Source organism: Rhamphochromis longiceps, linkage group LG19, assembly GCF_057381845.1.
Source record: "Rhamphochromis longiceps isolate RC_006_pf linkage group LG19, R_longiceps_female_GT1.1, whole genome shotgun sequence".
Lineage (NCBI taxonomy): Eukaryota > Metazoa > Chordata > Actinopteri > Cichliformes > Cichlidae > Rhamphochromis > Rhamphochromis longiceps.
In genome coordinates, this window is record NC_140575.1 from 18,891,756 (window position 1) to 18,912,919 (window position 21,164).

The window sequence follows — 21,164 nt, forward strand, 5'->3', positions numbered from 1 at the left end:
CAACCCTTTTATGTAATTTTGGGAAAACCATGGCTTGAATGACCCCCACCCTTTAGTTTAACAATGCAGTTTTCCATGTTCACTCACCTCTCCTAGTTTGGCCCAGTTGAAGGACTTCAAAGGATGTGAAGGCTGAGGGATGGACTTGGAGTGCATGCTGCTCATCGAGTTAAACGATGAGGGAATGGGAGGAGGCGGAGCTCCAAAAATAGGTGGGGCTCCTGGTGGAGGAGGTGGTGCCCCAGGTGGAGGAGGTGGAGGTGGGGGAGGCGGGCAACTGAATGGTAGAGGAGGTGGGGGTGGAGGAAAGCCGCATGTCATAGGTAGTGGAGGCGGAGGCATAGGGCCGCCAGGAGGAGGAGGGGGAGGTGGGAAGGATACATTTCCGCCCTGCTGGAGGTCAAATGAAAGATCAGTTACTAAATAAACCGTAAAAAAGGGATTACAAATTACTTTAAATTGATGAATAAATTAAACATTAAACATTAGCAGCTCACAGCGATGTCATTGATGCGCGACGACAGGTCTAGCACTTGTTCCCGGGCCGAGCGCAGCTCCACACCTTCACGCTGTAGTTTATCCTTCATCTTGTTCAAAGTCTTCATCATGTCCTCTTTTTCCTGCGTTTTGGTCTCACACTCCCGCTCTTTCCGCTCCAGTTTAGCTAGCAGCTCTGCATGCTCTAAAATCAAACAGTGGTGGAGCAATGGGTTGGCACGGTGTTAGCAGATTTGGATAACAGTGAATACAGGCAAGAAGAAAGATAAAACCATGATGGATTCTGGTGAACTTTAGCTTTACCTTTTCTGAATTTCTCTGCTTGTTCTCGCCATTGTTTCACCTCATTTTCATTGACCAACCTGTGAGGCAGACAGACAAGAATAAGCACAGAGAAAGTGGACACTGGTCTGCAAAGAATTCTTGCATATAAGAGGAAACTTCAGTCCAAACATGTCAATACAGGACATTTGAGAAACCCATTGATCAGGGTTACTTCTGCTTTACTTCATCTTTGCGAGAGGGATTGAGATTTATTTCCTGCATTGACCGGTTTGTTGCGGTTTCCTCTTTTAAGCATCGTTATACAGCATTAGTGCTCAAATAAAACCTGTCAGTTATCTGTTATGAGTTCTAACTCCTGGTTCTTGGCTCAGATTGAGGTTATGTTTAGTTTTAAAATTAAGGTTAAGGAGGTAAGGAATGCGCATTGCCAATTATTGTACATGTAAACAAAAAACACAAATATGAGATATAAGTGTAAGTTAATAAATATATTGTATTTAGTGGGATTTTTTTTTAAATTGTAGGAGAAATAGTGGAAAGTGAAACCTTGAGCTCCACTGGTAGCTTTGGCTAGAGTTGAGAGAAAAACATGTTGCATCATCACTACTCACAGAAAAGCTGTTCTTAACAAGGAGCCTAAATACATAAAATATTAGACAATCAATGCACCAAAAATAGGATTGTAATAATAAATAATATAATTAAAAACATAATTATTTTTTAAAAGAAGAAATTTATTTTTCCATTAATTGCTGTGTTTTGATTTATTTGCGTGAATTTATCAGTTTACCCACTTAAATTTTGTTTTTTGTTTTTTTAAACTTAACTTGTTAAATAATACATTAAGAAAATAGATGTAACTATGATTATATTAAAATACAATAGTTACAATAATTAAAATATTGCTTTCATTTATTTTTCATTATTTATTTTTCATTATTACCCTGATCAATCTATTCAACAATTTAAACCAAAAAACAACAGGTAAAGATTTAGATTGTAAATATAAATTGTAATTTATTCATATATTTATTTATTTGGTTTTCATAGTTTTGGAAGTTTTGGATAATTTTGGCACTTTTGGTCCTCCATAGAATGACACAGAGGACAATAATACCACTGTGATGATGGTTCACACTTAAAGGCATCAATTCACACCAGGAAAGCAAACTGGGCATTAGTCAGTTTCGGGGCCTTTAAAGTGGTCGTGTTTAAAAGGATCCAACTGATTAAAACAAAAAGACACAATCAGTTTTTCTTGACTGGTCAAATAAACATTTTTGTTTATTTGTTTATTGTTTATTTTTGTGGAAAAATGTGATTTGTACAAGAGCGTCAATTCTGGGGTCGGGCACACGTGTGAGTATTCAGAGCCGTCGTCATAGTGACCACAGATGATGAATGACTTTGTCTCCCGGCTGTTTTAACAGTTGTTTTAACATGCGCTCCACCATCTGAGCTAACACGGCACTAGTCATATGTTTTTACCCGTTAACCGTCAGGACCTCCTGCGTGTAGCCGATCCGGTAAGGAAATCTCAGCTTATGCACGCAGGCAACATTTATTTGAAGTGAGTTTATGGAAACAAGAAGAGGCTGGCAGCAAATGTAAAGTGAGGGGAAGGTTTCAACCATTCTGATGCATCTTCAGTTGATAGCAATGGGCATCCAGGCTCAGATGCAGCATCCAAGTTTGCATTCTGATCGCTACTGGAAAGAATTCTGCTCAAGCGTGCTGATTGCACTAACAACAGTGGGTGAATACTTCACCAAGCTACATGTTTTGTGGTGCTTTCACCACAAAGACTAAACACATTCATCTGTTATGGTAAGCTTGCTTTTAAAAATAACAAAAATGAGGAGAACTGAAGAGAAGAATGACAGCACCAAGTTACAGCAAAGACAGAGCTCTAAATTCAGTCTGTGTGCACTTTTCATGTACCGAGACCCTGACTTAGCAATGATCATTTGGCTGTGCAAACCTTCTCCTTCCAAGCCATAACGCTTCCCCCTTGTCTGCCTCGCTGCACCTGAACATGGCTGACTTGGCCCAACAGCCCTCCTAATGCGATTAGAACAATTTCCTTTTGATCTCTGGCTTCCACTTCCATGCCAGTTCACGCACAGAGCAAGGTTTCCTCCGATTCAGTCCAAGACCCCCTGCTGCCACCTTCACATCACCTCAGCTTCCTGTAAAATTACATTCCCTGCTCCCTTTTACCACGTGCTCCTCTGCAATAGCCTGCAAAACCCTGTGGTTTATTGTATATGTATATGCTCCTCTGTACTAAAACACCATATTCCAGTGTTTATCTCTCCCAATCTTTGATATAGAAGAAACACATGATATCAGGGCTTTGATCTCTGTTGCTAGTGATGCTGATTAAATGCATTAACTACAAGATTTTCTCAGAAAGTTGGAGTGTTTACAGTACTGGGGGATGAGGAGAAGCTTTTGAAAAAGGCATTGAGTGGTTGATTGACTTGAATCATCACTTGCAACAATCATTTCCAACCTTTTCCCAGTGGGCATGAGGTACAAGCAGCCCTGGCAGGGTATCAATCAAGATCCTGTCATATAAATACATTACTATAGTAAAAAGCTTCATTAGCGATCACGTGTCCACTGTTGATTAATGAGAGATTTCACTCACATGCGAATGATGTTCTTTACATTGAAGTTGTCCAGAGGAGAGATATCAGGGTCCTCTCCCTTGTCGTCCTGCATGACGATCTGCTGGAGGATCCGGTCTAAGAGCTGCCAGTGCTGCAGGGTGCCACCACTACGCTTATCTGTTTTTTTAGGGGTTTTTTTCATGAATAAAAAGCTCAAAAAGCTCAATATAAAAAGATGAACACTGAAGCAAAGTATAGCCTAGAAATACTTGATGTCTTTTCTCCCCAGGTAAATGTGAGTACTCACAGGGCATCTGCAGACAGTGTTGCAGGATGGAGAGGAGGTGTGGGTAGGAATCAGTGTGGCTCAGCTTCTTCTTGATCAGCTCAAACATGGCACCAGCACTTTTAGTATCTACATGGGTCTGTTGAGTAAACAGAAGGAATCGGTACCACACAGCTGTTTAATTACCTACAATCTAAAAGGAACACACTAATGTCAAACCAGGGAAAACTCACCATATCAAATCTTTTGGCCAGCTCAGAGTCGTCCTCGTTTCGCACCATCTCAAAGAAATCCAAATGCCTAAACAGAGAGATAAAAAATGTTCCTTCATTTGATCCCAAACTTCTGTATTTATTTAATTACCTTTAGAATTTTATTACTTGTTAATAATAACTGCTTGTAAACATTGGGGGACAATGCATTTCTTTGTAGAGTTTCAAATGTTAAAGAGGGCTTACTCTCCTCATTTCCAGCTCCTTATTTCTATTCCTAGACTGTACTAGGGTAGCATGATTCACTATATCTGATTTGGTCTTGATTGGATCTCCCGTCTATTATCTTAATCAAGCATATAAACATATAAACCCTGTTTGAGACAACAGTACCGCAGTGATACTCCATTTTAGGAAAATTAAATAAAAAGGGTGGGATGTTTTGTTATTTTTAAAAACACATCAAAGATTTAGTTTCCATTTCTTCATCAGTGACTCACCTATCCAAAGTGGCGTTTTCGTGCTCTCTGAGCTTTTCGATGACCGGCTGTATGCCCAACATCAGGAACTCGTACCTTAGATGGAGGCGAAACTCCAGGTTGTCCTGAACATAAAGGATCAAACAATAAGAGAGGACATGAAGCTGTAATAAATCCATATGTCATATTTAATGGGACATCAGATACCTCAGAATCTTAAAAGTGTTGCATGTATCTTGGTATATATCATCTTTAAGCAGCATTTTAGCATAATTACAAAAAGAATACTTTGATTCCAAAATCCACTGCTATCTAACAGGTCCTGTCTTTTATTTGTGTTTACTCGGTACAAAATCTTTAACTAAAAAGTCAACAGTTCTTAGAGGAAAACACCATCTATGTTGTTCATGATGATCCACAAACAAAAGCCATGCCACTGCATCTATAGTCAAAGCATGGCTGCACTTTATCGTATATTTCACTCAATTTACCTTTAAGCTCAGAATGAAACAAACTTTACTATTTGTGAACCATAAAAAACAGCCTCTCCTGATGCTTTAGTGACTATTCTTACAAGTATTTAAGAAATCTCTTTCCATGAGAGTTACACTCCTTAAGTTTTGTATACAGTTATTTAGAGTGTGTTTAACAGGCATGAGGCTGTGAATGCAGACCTCTCCAGCCCCAGCGTTGAGCACGGCGTTAATGAAAGACATGATGGCGGTCTTTAAGTTGACCTCGTCTCTGTAGCGTCCTGTACTTTTGTCCAGCTCATTCAGCAGCGTCTGGAAGATCAGAGGAGACGGCAAAGTTAGTCAGCAAGTGCGTTTGATCGGAGAAAAAAAAAGAAATTAATTGGATAGTAATTTCAATCTATATTTAATTTAACAGGCAAGCAGCACAGGGCTGCTGTTCTCAGTTCTTGCCCCCTTCTTTGCCTCTTAAACTGACCTTTGGCACTCTTTAGTATCTTAATCATAATTCAAAGAAACATTAAAAGCCCTCGTAAGTTTGAATCACTCAGCTCCTGTGGTGTTAGCTTAGCCAAGGTGGCATGATTTACCGCACACCCCAGGGGATGTATGAGATGTGGTTTGTTGATTCAGTCCTGCTAGTCACTAAAGCACTACACATACTGTGACCTCCATAACTTAAGATGTCCTCACCTGCCTTTAATAACGCACGTGTGTTGACGTAACCCAAGGCCAGCCGTCTGAGGCACAATTCTCCAACTTATCAAAATGACCGCAGCTTGATTTATTTTAGCATTACCCAGAAATATTTGTCTGCCTTTACCCATAATCTATGTCTGCCTCACACTGTCAGCAAAGGCTCCTCAAGCCTGAATGTGCCACGTGACATGGCCCTGCGTTAACCTCAGATACTAACAAAAGAAGCTTCTCTTACCTGGAAGCGAGTCCTCTCAGCAGCATATTTCTGGTAATGTGCCATGGCTTGAAGCACCTTCTTGTGTCCATCTGGCACCAGGCACACCGCCCCAAGAATCTCCAGTACTGCCACTTTGGTCTTGAAGTTCTCTGTCCGGAGGCTCTGTGAGATGGTATTGATGCTCTGCGGGTGGGCCAGGACATGCGCACGGCCCTGCGAGTTGTTCATCAGCGCCTTGATGCACCCGATGACGGAGGTGTGGACGCGGCTCTCCGACGTCTCGTAGTCCATGCTGCGCAGGAAGTTGAGGAGGCAGGTGAGGCCGTCCAGCTCGATGAAACGCGTAACAAACCTAATGGAGGACAGGAGGAAAAGCGCAGGGTAAAGACTGAGCCAGTGTGCTAGTTTACAACCAACGCACAATATAAAGACAAAGGTTCATACTAAAACTGTAACCTAACCCATATTTTAACAACACAGTGAAATTCTGCTTCCATAGTTCCCGGTGATACACTGGGCCTTTCTCCTCCAGACCCCTTCCCATGCCTTCTCTCCTGCAGTTTGTGTTTTTGCCTTCTGTTTGTTAATCACAGTTTTCCTGCGCTCCACTTTTCTCTCTTCTTTTTTAAAGCAAACTCAAGTCTTGCTCACAGGGGATCATATCTTTTGTTTTTCTTCTCCCTCTAGTGTAGCCATAGAATATAAAACTCTGTTAGAGGCCAGTAGTGGTGAACTGGCACTGGACAAATATAATGAAAGTGAAAGTGTTTGTGCCTCTGTGCTCACAGATGGATGAAAAAGGTTGGGGATTCACTATGGACATATCTTTATGGACTTCACTTTAACATTTATCTCATTTGAAGGAAAAAAAATCCTCAATTTTGACACTTCTCTCCTGCTGACCATCAAGTGGCTGAACTAATTAGAGAGCAGTGAGCTATTGACCTCTGTGGATGAGAAGCAGACTGGTTGAGTGGCAGGCAGGACATGTAAACAGTGAGGGATGTCACATCCAGCGAGCACAGTGGGGGCTGGACTGTAAATGACCTTCCCACTCGCTAAGATTCCTGATAGGCCTCATAAATTACTTCAAACAAACAAGGAATTGTAAGGAGAAAAGAAAGGGGAGAGGAAGAGGAAAGAAGCATGGAGTCAAGAAGACAAAGGGACAGAGAGGAAAGAGCGAGAGTCTGACAAGAGGGTGCTGAGATTTATTACCATTCATTGTAGCAAATACATTGTTTTGACGCTTTTAGAAGTATGCAGACCATTCCCCTCCCACTGCTGTCTTGGCACAAAAGAAATGTGAAAAAATATAATGCAGAAAAATCTATTTATTATCCTTTATGACGAGGCCAGAGCTCTTCCTCTGCTCACACATGATTAATCCCAGATTTCCAGCAGATGCACTCACAGAAACTCAACCTGGCACGTCCAGTAAATCTCTTAAAGAGATATCATCCTCTGATCTTCAGCAGGCTCATACAGTATGCACGCATGCATACAGTCAGCCTCTCTTGGCAATGCATTCAGAACACTCGTGCAACCTTTCAGCAGACTTTCCTGTTTGAGCGAAGACGCTGCAGTCTCCACTCAGCACCACGGTGACGAAAAAGAAATCCAACGTATGAGATATGAATTGAGTCAGATGTAGCACAGACAGTGGAAGCAGTGAAGTCAGAACAAAGCCAACTGTTTTAAGTTCCACATTATATCAGTGACAAGCCTTTGGCCGGCCACGCGCCTGTCCACGAACCTAGAGCCCACCTCAGAGAAAGAGCTTTCATAGTGGAAGAGAAATTAAGCTGAACATCGCTGTGATTAATGTATGGAAAGCTGAGGGTGACAGATGTTGTTCTTGGAGTTTGGGTTCAAAAGAGTGGACGAGATTCAAGACTTCGCTCACTGCCAGCTTCACTTCGCTTCCCAGTATGCACCGACATAACCTTTGCAGCATAACCCGATGCCCGTGCGGGCGCTTAAGCAGATACATGTAAAAATATACATGCATGTCTCTTTAAAACATTCAACAGTGACTAATCCTCTGGACCGTTACTAAACCTAGTAAGCTGACATTCAACAATTCTCTCCTCCTCCTCACTTTATTTTCTCTCCAGTGAGCACTTGAATCAATGGATCCCATATCCTCTGACTTTGTAGTCCCCTCTTGTCTTCTCCTCTCCACTGACATTCACGCTCAGCCGACTGGCGCGCACGGGTTTCTGTCCTCCCCCCTTTGCTCTTGGAACAACCGCTGCATACTTCAAAACCCGCAGTGAAAGCTCAACAACTGCATACAATATGAGCACAGGCAGAGCTGCCGAACAATACTGACGCTGAGCCAAACACACACACATACACACACAAATAGGTCTTCACACAGATGAAAGAAAGAAAGAAGCAAGAAATAAAACTTGGAACAGAATGAGGCTAAACAAAAGCGACAGAGTAGCAGGAAAAAGTCAAGGCCTGCGATGGTCAAAGGTAAAGTCTCGGATTTAAATTTGAAAAAAGCCCTAAGATATTTGCTTTATCTTACATTATTAAATGAGTTTCAGTGCTGCTATCTTTAAAACAACATTGTAATTTGTATCTGTATTGATCTAAAAAGCATAAAAACCCCTCAGCCAGAGGCAGAGGACGGTGTGGAAGCTAATCCAGATGCTCAAATTTAAATTTCATTCCAACCAAACGTATTTTTCGCTGCAAGACATTCTGCCTTTTTGAACTGTGGATGACCCGTGTGTGGCAGACAGTTGGCCGACAGTTCGCTCTCGCCTCAAAGCCTAACCACACAAACTTATCAAAGGCCAACACTTCCACACACACAAACTCAAGTGATCATGTGCCTTTCTAACTCTCGTTTACCCCTCACTTAATCACACGCACACTCACCATCTCCTTCAGACACCCACTCATCTATATCCAGACGCATTTTCACACGTCATGTTCGACTATAAAAGGTCTCCAAAGACAACGAGAGCCCGGGAGGTTCTCCAGAGGTGCTGATTAAACCGTGACCAAGGTGTCTGCAGGGCTTTTAGGAGAAGTTATACGATAATCAACATTACTCGCATTTTACTCGATGTGGTAAATGAAGGGTTGAGCATAAAACTGTCACATATGTAGATAGAAGTTACAATACAAACCCTATCTGAGGTGCACACCTGTGATTTGTACATATATAGTATATCATGGTTTACTGGTTGTGCTTGCATGTGTATATGTGTGTGACTTTTTCCACACACAAACATTTCTACAAATTATACAGATCAAAGATTCCTTGTACAAAGTCAGTGTGATGTTTCTGATCTGTTCAAAGATTTTTAGTGTATGACTGAGTTCATGTGTCTCACCTCCTGCTAAATCTACCAGGGCACCACAGCAAGCCTACATGAAGCAGGAGTATTTCCAGTTGCGAAAATGTACCTGACTATCTCCTGCTTTATGCCACATGTGAGAAAAGGCAACTGTCTCCTTACACTCAATTCATATGAAGTACAAATCATGTGACCACACCACAGCAGTGTTCGAGGGCGATCAGATAAGATCACTTTTTTCCTAATTCACCCACAGAGTTGAAGCCTTTATTTCCCAACTAATGATGATGTCTCAAATGGCATCATGTGGGGTAATTTAATGGACTAGACCCAGCATTGCCCAGGGGAAAGAAAGGTTTTATACAATACTTACAAACAGGTTTCTAAAAGTAAAATTAGTTGTGTTTCTCTTTAACAGACATTAGCTTTGTATTTGTAGGTCAAAAGAGGGTAATTCAATGGAAACCTAATGGAAATTAACTATAAAGTATAAGTATTAAAGATAATTTATCTCAATTTCAGGACTGGGACCATACCTCATACACTCCTCTTCTGGTTCTCCAGTAATGTATGCTTTCCTGCACTGTAGAAGACTTGTTCTCATTTTCGTGACTCACTCGCCCTCCCTCACGCCCCTTTTTAGTACATGGGGATCGGCCCAGCCCATGAGCTGCCACCAGTCCTCACTGAGGCATTTCCCAGACCCTAGCCTCACATCCATGCTGATTCCATCTGCTATTATCTTACAAAAAATGCTGTCAAATCTAATTGAGGATGTGGTTTCTGCTTGCAAAAAAGATGATCTCAACTACTTTTTCTTTTTCATGGACATAAAATACTAAAATTTCACTTACCAAAACTAGAGTACAGACTTCTTGCATGGTTTGCTTGTACATTTAACCGGACAGCAAACCATAACTATATTAAAAATAGGCACTAAGAGCAGAAACGTGTTCAGTTCTTGTCTTTTCATTTTGGCTTTAACCCATGAGGTTGCCGTTTGGGATTAAAGTGAAAGTGAAGTATAACCCCTGTGCTCAACTCCACTTTTTCCCCACTCTCCATCTGTTCAAACCTGCCTGCATGGTCCACCTGGCCATCACTCGTTTCTTTCCATTTCCTGTTGAACTACTAAGTACCAAAGGGAGAGAAATCAGCGCTCTAAGAGAAGCAAACACTCCATCTGAGACTCTTTGAAGGTGTGAGACTCTACTCCCCCACTAATGTATTTGGTAATATGTGAAAACAGATATAAAGTTCACCCTCTGTTGAGCGGAACCTTTGAGAGATCTGTCGACAAAATGTTTTGAAGGATAATATTTGTATGTGATGGCAGCGAAACATCCAAAGAGCTGTTGACACAAGAGCAGGGTGAAAGGCTGCAGTCGACTCGAGTAAATATTCTTGCTGGAACAGATTTGCAGAAACAATGTCCACAGAGAGCCGCCTTGGGAAGCACTACAGTGCTCTGCTGACATGAGCCTGGGAGTGCAATGCATTGTGGGCCAGAATGGCCTCAGTGACCTCCACGATAACTCAGTTTCCTGTCCTCGTGCAGTTATGTCGCAACGGAAATGACAATGATGGAGGAGGGTCACGTCTTAGAAGCGCAAAGCACGCTCATCAACATGAACATAAACATCAGTGCAGATGTGCAGATGACTCAACAAATCAACAGTGATTATGAAAGTATATCCAACTGCATAGTTAAAATACCACAAGTAAACATTCAAATATTTGGACGCTAACTGGAAATGCACACCAGAATGTGTATATTTCATTTAACTACATAGCTGCAGCAGTTTGTGTTTGCCTGTCTACCCTCACATGCCCACTTGAGTTGAGATTCAGCTTTACGTGAGTAAATACACAACCGCAGTGTGATGCTTCAAGCTCCATTTGACAGCTGGTAAACAAAACAATAACTACCGGCATGGACGCGTGATAAGCTGCTAACTCGAGGGGAAAAAATCATTTTCAAAATGCCTCCTTTTTTATGGCTGCTTAGAAATAATCACATTTATATTTGAATGAAGACATCTGGGCCATTAAATTAGTTTCCAACCATCAAAAAAAGGTTTCTGGTAAATGGCAAATTAAGTGCAGCATCACTCACAGGGGAAAGAATATTTCGCCTGTGGTCTCCTCTTACAGGGAGGCATCGATACAGTCCAATTGTTCTGTTATTGAGTGATTTCATTTTTCTTGCACCAGCCTACCAACTTCAGTTTAATAAACACTAAGCCTTTGACATTTTAAGGCATGGACAAACTTATGCATGGGTCGTTTTTTCTTTTAGATTTTGGGTCTCATCTTTCCACTAGTTTGATAGATTAGGTTTTGTGGAATTAAACAAGTCCAAAATTCACATTTAGGAATTTATTTAAGTGCATGTTGTCCAACGGAAATTGGTGCTTAATGAGATCTAGAACGACGTCTAGCAAAAGCCACAAACCTCACCATGCTCTAGCAACCACAACTACTAGACCATCATCTCATACTTCCTCTATTTCCAGCACTTTGATCCCAGAAACCTTGGGTTATTTACATATATTTGTATCTTATAATCAGCTAGTGTGTCTCTAGTAGCTTTCATCCAAAAAATATACTTCCTTGTTCTGTAGCTACACAACATATTGGTTAATGAGTTTACCACTACTGGTCATTATTGATCATCTATAAAATTTAAGACAGCAGATCAGTTTGATCTCTTTCAGGAACAAGAGACAAACAAGAGATAGAGTCTACACCAACTTCTTACCCATTTAATAAACTCCATCCACTGAACTCTGTGATCTGTAGGCAAGAGACCAAAGATTTTAAGCAGCAGAAGATTTCTGCATTGCATTTTCTTGTAGAAAATCAGTTTGCATGAAGAGCAAAGCAGGGATGGTATTTTCTGAAATGCACTGGATAGTGATCAACTATTGTCTAATGATGAGTTAAGTGATTACTGGCATTTTCAAATTATCTGTCTTGGTAAACAATGACTGGTGCAAAAGACAGAAATGTTGGCATGGATACCTGCTGGCTGCAACAGAGACCCCGACAAATTGTCTGGTGCCCCAAGAGCCTGAAGTGAGCAGACGAGCTGATGTATTTCCAGACTGTGAAATCAGATTACGGCTGCGTTTAGGCTGAGTTCATTATTAAAACGACAACAGTTTGTTTTGTTGCTCTCAAATTCTGTGGCCTGTAGTATTAAATCCATGTTTGTTGTTCCAGGAACTGAAACTACAGCCAAATCAACCAGGATCAAAAAGATCCTTCCAGATTATTCTGTCCTCTTGAAGTAGCAATGTCAGGAAGAAAGAATGTGCAAATCTTAAAATAACGTTCACACACACAAACAAACACTTGATTGAAACATGTCACCAGCAAAACAGCCTGTGAGTGAAAGTGGGTGGCCTACTGATGATGTGCTCTGCCTGGCACCCTGCATGTCTACAATGTGTTTGGGTCCCGTGGCCCTGCAGAGCAGCATGAGTAGCAACAAGGGCACCTCTTCACAACCAGGCCCAGCTGCCTCTCCAAAGTGAAGGAGGGAGGGAGCAAGGCAGTTTCAGGCAGGCATCCAAAGCTGGGCATGAGTCAAAGCCGAATACGCACAGACACCACCGTGTCTCACAAGATGAGGCCGTAAAAACTCTATACATTCACGACGGGACAAGGAAATGACACACAGCGCAGGTGAGGCTCTGCTTTATGTATCCCAGACAGCAAAGCACAAAGTCATCATTTCGCTTTAACTGCCCGTTCATCACAAAGCCCACGCTTGGCTGGACATTTCCCTGAACACCCATATTCTGTGCAACACACCTGCTGCCCGCATCGCTGTTCCACTACTTTAAAACATCTGCGTGCTAATGAGCAATAACTCACTCTGTGAACAGCATGGGAGCAGGTGGACTCTGAATAGTGTTGGCAAAGTCACCTTTGATGAGGTAAAATAAGTGAATACAACACTACGAGGAAATGAATAGAGAAAAAGAGACATATAAAAAAAAAAGCCTTAAACTATAAATTAGGTAAAATAAAAACAGGAGAACGTGGAACTGCACTGGGGTATCAGGTGGGGTGTCACTTGAATATATGTATTTAAAAAAATCTACATTTATTTTATGTAACATACTATGTGGCAAAGTCACAACAGTTGCCTAGCATAGGAGAAAGGGAGCAAGCAGGGAATCATTTAGGCTACCGCTATCATGGAAAAGTGGACTGAGCAAATTAAAGTGTCAAGTCATAACATTTACCTGGTCTTCTTTTTTCTACTTTGTTGTTCTAATTCTTTCAGGCTGCTTTATGTGTGTAAAAAACAGTTTACGGTAACACCAAGCTAATGACATTCATTAGCTAGTTGTAGCTCGTTTCTAAAAACATCGTAACAGTACAAAAAACCCTCCCTGATGATTAGGCCCAGCAGGGGGTCAGTTTAGACCTGGAATAACTCAGCACCAACAGTGTGGTAATGATGGCAGAGAGATGACAACCTAACTTGGCCTCTCAAGGATTGAGTTGCTCTGCAAGTGCCAAATACTTTGGGGTTTGGCCTTTAGAGAAACTATGGTAGTAAAATTGCAGAAGATTAACTGTACTTCCCAAATAAACACTGGGTAAACGTTATCAAGTGTTTGTGAGACTAGATAGCCATCTCACCAAAGTGATGCTTATGTTGAAGTAAATTTAAGTTTACAAGTAGTCGTCCTGCTTTCCTGCTACAATTACAACATTTTTTTCATCATGTACTGCAAATGCAGTATGAACTGTGCAAACCCCTCCTGAAAACCTACTCCTTTCATAATGCACTGCATCATCTAACCCTTTAAAATTTCTTCAATAAATTAGCCCAAGGCACTAAAATGGCATTTTCACAAATGTGCAAATCCTGTTACCTCAGACTTGGATAAGTATTCCTACTACCCTGAATATGTCAAAGGAGGAAAACTGTGACGATATATTCAGATATGTTGTTTGCCGCAACAGCAGGTAATGGCATAAAGTACATATAGCTCAGCAAGAAGTTTTTCCACTAATTAGGATTTTCTTTCCTGGTTATCAGTGTCTGAAACTGTGTTCAAAGTTCAGTTTCACTGAGCACACAGAGAGCATCGGTAGTCCCCATGTGGGATGAGTGTGAGATCATCAGAGCAGGTTTAGGCTGTAAATCAGCTTTAATGAGCACACTCAAAGCCCATCCCTGTCAGCTACATACAGCTTAGGATGTCTACCACATGAACAGGGCTGATCTTATTTAATTAGCTTTGAAAAAAAGTGCAACTCTGACCTTAAATATATTATAAATCCTTACTTATCCAGAACCTTTGAGCGCACCTTTGCATTCATATTACTTTCTTTTTTGTGTGGTCAGTAAGTAAGAGTTAGAAGTCACAGAGTGTTTACTATATATCTGTATTTGTTCATTCAGCAGCACAACAAATATATTTGTCCTGTTTAGTTGCCAACAAATTATTTCAATCATCATATCACACATTCAAACCTCAGTGATTTTTATTACCAGAATTTTGCCAGTACCTGCAAATTCCACTAATTACTTAAATATAGCATGTTGTTGTCCATTTTATAAATATATTTTTAATGTTACTGTTTTTTTGTTTTTACATTATGTTAAAAACACCATATTCAGCTACAGTGACTCTTTGAGACTTGCATTTAGTTTGTTTGTTTGTACATAAATACTGATTAGGCTATATGTTAATGACGATAAACAAGAAAAAAAATGTTTAGAACCCATCTGACTTAAGCAGAAGATTTCTTTTAAATACAAAATTAAAACTGCAAATGATAAAACAGTTAGTTGTAATGTTTTACCTGTTCAGCTGCTATCTGTCAACTTACATTAACTAATAAGGAAATACCATAGATTAAATCATTCTTTGTAAACCCCGTTTATCTTGATTTGGTGCCAGCTTACCAGCATAGCTCCACTGTTCCATCTGTGCCTCATAATTAGGATTATATCAGACAGAAAATAGACATTAGACTTATCTAAGCAGCTCAAAGTCAGAGGTCTAGATCTGTTAAAGTTAAATTGGACTGACTTGTTTTATTGAGGCATGATATCATCAGTAGTGGGATTTCACTGCTATTGGAACTGACAATAATTTCTGGTATCCTTATAATATTCCAATAAAGATTCACATTCAAGGCCAGAAAGTCTAAAACAGAAAGTTTCAAACGATTTCCTGTCTTCTGTCTAGACCTCTGAGTCTGCTTCTCACCAGCTTTGTTCTGTTTTGGATCCCCACATGTCGGCACATGGAGCAAACACAACCACACACACTTGGCCTACAAATACACCCACACAACCCAGACGCGACCCAGACGTGAGAGCTGCCCTGAGTTTTTGTCACTCTGCACATGAGGCCTGTCATTTTATAGCCGTCCTTGAGAACACTCAACACCCCCCATTTTGGGGCAGACCACTGCTTCATAAGAATGGCACGGGCTGATGGACAGCTCCAAAGGAGGTGCCGACTGGGAGACGTAGGCGGTTTGTGTTGGGGGGATGCCCAGTGTCCTTGAATATTTCTTTGTGGTGACGAGTGAGGCCAAAAGCCGCTAATGACCACAGCGTAAATGTGGACGACTGAAAATTTCTTTAATTAATCACTTTTCAGTTTGAAGTAAAGAATAGGCTCATTTAGCATGACAAGAGACAGACTGCGCTGCAGCACGAGATCCATTATTAAATCAGATTACGGTGTGTGGTATAACCTCAACAAGTTAAATTGTAGGAATGGAGCAAAGAGCTCAGCGCTGTGTGCAGCCCAAGGGAAGGTCACATGGAAGAGTTAAGTTTCACTCACCTCATTGGCTGAGTCCGAAGTGCCGTCTTCAGATCTTCCACCACCTTGTTCCTCATTTCCATTTCCTCCTCGTCAAAGGCAAACAAAGTCTGCATCTGCAGATAAGAAGAGAAATGGAGATTTCACTGGACAAATAACAGATTCATAGAGTTCAATTCCAACTCTACATCAAGTGAGAATGTTACCTGCTGGTAGTAATTTGGTACTTTCCATTTTTAATTAGAGCAGGGCTCCTACAGCCCGAGGAAAGTTGGGTTTAAGACTTTTTTAATGCCGCTCAGAATAAAATTTAAAATCAATTTCACACAAACCAAAAACTGAAGACAAACAACATCAACTGATTGGGGTTGTTTGGTTTTTGTGGTTCAGTCGAATCTCTCGTCCAACAAGCTAATTTATGTAGGCTGTTGATACAGACCAAATGCATGCAACCACATGGCAATTTTGGGAACACTGCACGAGATTTCACTCTCAATTACCATTGTGCATATGTTTTCTGCAAGAAATACACCATGACTTGTATGTTACCTGACATGAGACATTACAACAGAGAAATATGGACTTAAACAACTCAAATTCTTAAGGATGTGGTTCTCCCAACCTTGAATGCAAAGAGCCAATCAACAAAACAAATGGCTGATCTTATGTCCTTGAGCTGAAGGCAGCTGCATTTCTTTCTGAGGTTTTTAAGACATTTTACTTCTCATGCAAAAGGCTTCTTTGGTTCTAAAAGATGATGTGGATGATGAAGTTGGTCTAAGGTGACAACCCCACGAGAGGTTAAATATGTAGGGCTTCTTCAAGAACCTAAAAATGAAGTCCAGTTGCCTTGAACTCAAGCACCTATTCTGAGGTTCCTGCCCAAAATGAATTAAGTATTTCTCTGCAATTACAAACTCTGTATAAACAATCCTGGTATCAAAATAAAGCTAACACTTGTGAGACTTCATCAGCGTTGTAAATATTACAGCAGATGCTAGTTTGTCAAAGCAGCTGAGGATGGAAAATAGAAAAATACAATTTTTTTTCCTTGCCTAATTTCTGTTCTTTTTCCTGTATTTTATAGCATATAAAACCTTTGGACATATCCTGCGGTACACAATAAACTCCACAACATCATGAATCAACATATTGACATTATCTGTACAAAGACTGATGCTGCTGAAGTGAAACACAGCAAAGTTACAGAGATTTTAATGAAGGCGTAGCCAGGCATTTTGCAATTTGTTACATTTTGCCACAGTCTGTGAGAGTTTAATTTTCTTAAGTATTGAAGAGCAGAAATGACTCTAAATCTTTCTTTACAAGCCTACAAAATGCTTGTTTTTGAATATTTTTGGAAGAATTACCCCCCCGAGGCACCGAGGCCAAACAGTGCATGTTTCAGCCAGTCACAGTGCTGCTCATTCATTTCCCTCAAAAGATACTTGTTTGCGATTGCTTTCAAACTTTAAACCTTAAAATTTTGGTACAGCTCACTCATTCATTTCTAAATAAGTCTTGTCTTGTGATGATCAAGCCACTACAAAAAAAAACAAAACAAATAAAACCATCAACCTAAAAGTTAGCTTGATGGTTCAATACCCAGCCCCTGCAGTCTGCAAGTGGTGCTTGCACAAGTGCTTAACCTCAAATCGTCCCAGATGTGTGAGTGTGTGTGAAAGCGTTTAAAAGCGCAGTATAACAAGGTTTGTGGACCTTGGAAAGAGACACTGTTGTTTGGTTCTACTAAGGCAGCTTTTTGTTGCTTTGAGGAGTCATAGACAAATGCCATTGGGCAACTTAGACCAAGGCAAAAATAAAAGACCGGAGGAAGAATAGGTAAATTTGATTTGGGGGTGCACTGTCCCTTTAAAAAGTAACACACAACCCCCCACCCGCCGTTTGTAGAATTATTTTATAGACTGCCAACTAGCTACCATGACATATCTAACTGAATCCTGACCCAATGTTTGATTTTCCAACAAGAGCTCAGATCTGTCCAGTGTGCGAGAGTGTTTAATATAGAAACGGTACACTCAAAACATCCATCGTGTCGACTTAGCCTCAAGTACAGATGGTTCAGGAGCCCTGTGCCAAACGCTCTGGCTCCTGTTGCTCTAAATGAGCGTGTTCATAGTCAATGGGAAGTTGGACACAACAAGTGTTGGGCTGAGTGAATGATTGGGTCGTGCTGTGAGCCAGTTCACCGTGTCAGTGAGTCTAGCCAAATGGCTCCTTCCTACATCTGCTATTAGTAAGCTCACCCGTACCTGTGGCCAACATGCACATAAGGATATCATTAGAGCCAGTTGGTAAACCAGCAGACGGTACTTCCCTAAATCCTTATGATGGGAAATGCCCTCCCCCCAGCCAGAACTATGCCTTTAAGCTAGTCATAAGAGCGTCATTAACAAAGATGAATGCTACTAATCGAAGTCTTAATGTGGGCCATGTGGATCATTGACGCATCAACCAAGAAAAAGAAAAGAAAAGGAAAAAAAAAGAAGGGATGAGTTTAATCTAAACCAAGACAAACTAAATTTTGTTAACTAAAACAAAATAATTTAGTGAAATCCAGCTGCCATCGTATCTTCCACCATCAGAAGATATTTGGAAGGCTTACGTCAAGTTGCATTAAAAGTAAACGTATATGTTTATGTTTCATATCTCGTCAGACTAAAAAAAAATTTCTCGTAATTTATCATAGCCTGCATTTAAGCAGTGAAGTGACTGTTTTTCTTTTAATACCTAACATCAGATGTCAGGGACACTGCACGCTCATATGGTAGCAACTTGTCAGTCACCTAATCCCAAACTTTATCATTGTATTTGATGTAAACAGAACCATAATTTATAAAATAAACATATTCAGACTTGGAACTAGCAACTGAGACCATAAACTCATCGTGTAAGCATTTGCCGTAGTCACCGGCAATGCGAGCAGCAGGGTCATTTTCTCATACGCTTCTTTGAAAGCGGACTAGAATAGCCCCCCCCTGCTGGTCACTAGAAAGCATGCAAGTTTAAAATACTTCTGCTTTGGCTCCGCTTTTCAGAGCTAGACTGTTTTGTAAAAAAGATCTCTAAAACTGAGCAACTCACATTAATACAGTATTTGGAAAATAGCACTACAGGTCAGAGGACACTAATTAAAAAATAACTTAATGAAATCATATCCAGAAATAAATGTAATAAAAGAGATTTAGCTAACAGATCATTCTGAATGGCTCCAAAGATATACTGCTTCCAATCGAAACATTATGAAAACACGATGCAGTTTATTTGCAATACAATTAATCCTGTACTAGGGCTGGGCCATATTATACCGTTCACGGTAATACCGGTATAATGTTAGGCAACAATAGGAAAATGAAATATCGCGATAGAATATGAGTAAAACGCGCATGCGCAGTGCCTTTGTTTTCATACGCACATGGCCGATTGTTGAGTGAAACAGATGAACCAGAATTGGTTTGTAAAAATGGTGCAACTTCAGTGATGTGGAACTGGTTTGGTGTTTGTCCGTCAGATACACGACAAAGCACATTTTTTTGCAGAACATGCAAGCGGCCGTCGTTATTGTCGTATATGTCGGACTAAGATGCTCTTAAATCTGGGAGTAATCTGGGTCCTAAACTCCTTATTCTTCAGTTCAAACGAACACTGCAGCATCACTGAGCGTTAAAAACTGTCTAAATTCTTTCATCTTTAATAAAACGATCAGCATTGCTGCTTTACCAGGTGTAACTATGAAGTTTAACTTCCAGGCATCCATTAAAACAAAATTTATTACATTTAACAGAGTTAGAAGTTAGCGGGAAGCTAGCGGAAGTTAGCTCGCTAGTTACCTAAGCATGATATTGCATGTTCTGACTGAGAGATTTCTGAAAAAAAATCAAACGTACAGCTCTGCTATCACTTCCAACATAAATGAAGACAGGAAACTAAACAGCAGTGACGTTTGTAGGGTTACTGAAGTTGGGCTAGCTGGTATATAATGATGTGCTACGTAATCGCTAGCGACACAGCTATGTTAGCATAACATAAACAGGGAAGCTGGAGGACGAACACTAACACTTTTCCACTCGATAAAAGTTAACGTTAAGGTTCCTCATGGTTAGAGACAAATGCAATCGCATGGCAGGATGCTGTAAACAGACCAAACTTCAGTCAGGAGAACAACTGAGATAATCCATCCACAATACGAGGTTAGTCATTAATATACTGCAACAACATGGGAATAGAGCAGCTGCCAGAGAATTCAACATTAATGAATCAATGGTACAGAAGTGGAGGAAGCAAGAAGAATGAGTTTAATAAAGTTTGATTTATCTGACTGCTTTGTTTCGCTTGATGTGCGTTATAATCCCGTGCACCTTATGGTCCGAAAAATACGTATTGCATACTGCAGTTTAATTTTGCAAAGCACCTCTTTTTAACTTCAGTGGATATTATATATGGTTATGCTCAGGATATGTCAGCCCATTTCTACTGGAAATGCCTTTTGGTTAAACTTTCAGCAAGGAATTTGTATTTGCACTGTTACATTTTTATAAAGCTTTAATGTACATAAAAACCAGCTTCTTATTTAAGTGAAAATAAATGGAAGGTTTTCTTTTTGCGCTAGTAATGTTGTGGAGTTGTATTTTGTCTCGCATCAATTATGTCGTCAGTTATATCGTTATCGCAAATTTTCAAATATATATCGTGATAAATATTTTTGGCCATATCGCCCTGCTCTATCCTGTACATTGTAAAATGTGTCACCTAATCAACCTGCTAAAAAGCACAGAACCTCAGTTCATATCAAAGTTCATCTCATCCCATCAATCAGTCTTGTGATTACTTCCAGAAGTTTGAGACCTTCATGCATTTTCCTTTTTCTTTATTTCTGCAGAAAAAACGATCCAGCTGGGAGATCTGAAGCTCTGCATACAACTCGGGCACAGCGGGGCTACAGAAACTCCTGTCAGAGTCACAAGGGCGTTTGAGTTATCACGCGGTGGCCCACGAACAACCTCAGGGCTCTGACACAATTTTATGAATGAACATCAAGATGCCGGTTGTACAGTAATCTCTCCGGGCGGCAAAATGAGATCATCCAATAACTCAGCTACTGTGTAGGGGCCGACCCCGGTGAGATCGCGCCGGAGCCAAAACATGAGGTCACGGGGTAGGAGTGGAGTGCCTCCAAATTTTAAAATGATGTTGAAGATCGTTTGGAGCTCCGTGGTGGACCAAATGCAGTTGGAGAGGAAGGGGAGGAAA

At 40.6% G+C, this 21,164-nt stretch overlaps 1 protein-coding gene across 5 annotated transcripts in view; it reads right to left on the reverse strand.

The window, feature by feature from the left end:
* Positions 1-21,164, reverse strand: part of daam2 (dishevelled associated activator of morphogenesis 2) — a 112,622-nt gene that overhangs the window by 23,301 nt on the left and 68,157 nt on the right. For 3 of the 5 annotated variants that reach the window (XM_085390929.1, XM_085390925.1, XM_085390926.1), the window contains exons 5-14: positions 15,915-16,009; positions 5,783-6,116; positions 5,050-5,160; positions 4,397-4,500; positions 3,918-3,984; positions 3,706-3,823; positions 3,437-3,575; positions 802-860; positions 498-682; positions 88-393 (exon numbers count right to left, since the gene is read on the reverse strand). In XM_085390929.1, the coding sequence (XP_085247055.1) occupies positions 88-393; positions 498-682; positions 802-860; positions 3,437-3,575; positions 3,706-3,823; positions 3,918-3,984; positions 4,397-4,500; positions 5,050-5,160; positions 5,783-6,116; positions 15,915-16,009 (1,518 nt within the window). The remainder of the gene's footprint in view (positions 1-87; positions 394-497; positions 683-801; positions 861-3,436; positions 3,576-3,705; positions 3,824-3,917; positions 3,985-4,396; positions 4,501-5,049; positions 5,161-5,782; positions 6,117-15,914; positions 16,010-21,164) is intronic. The other 2 variants (XM_085390930.1, XM_085390927.1) reach the window with 1 other exon arrangement.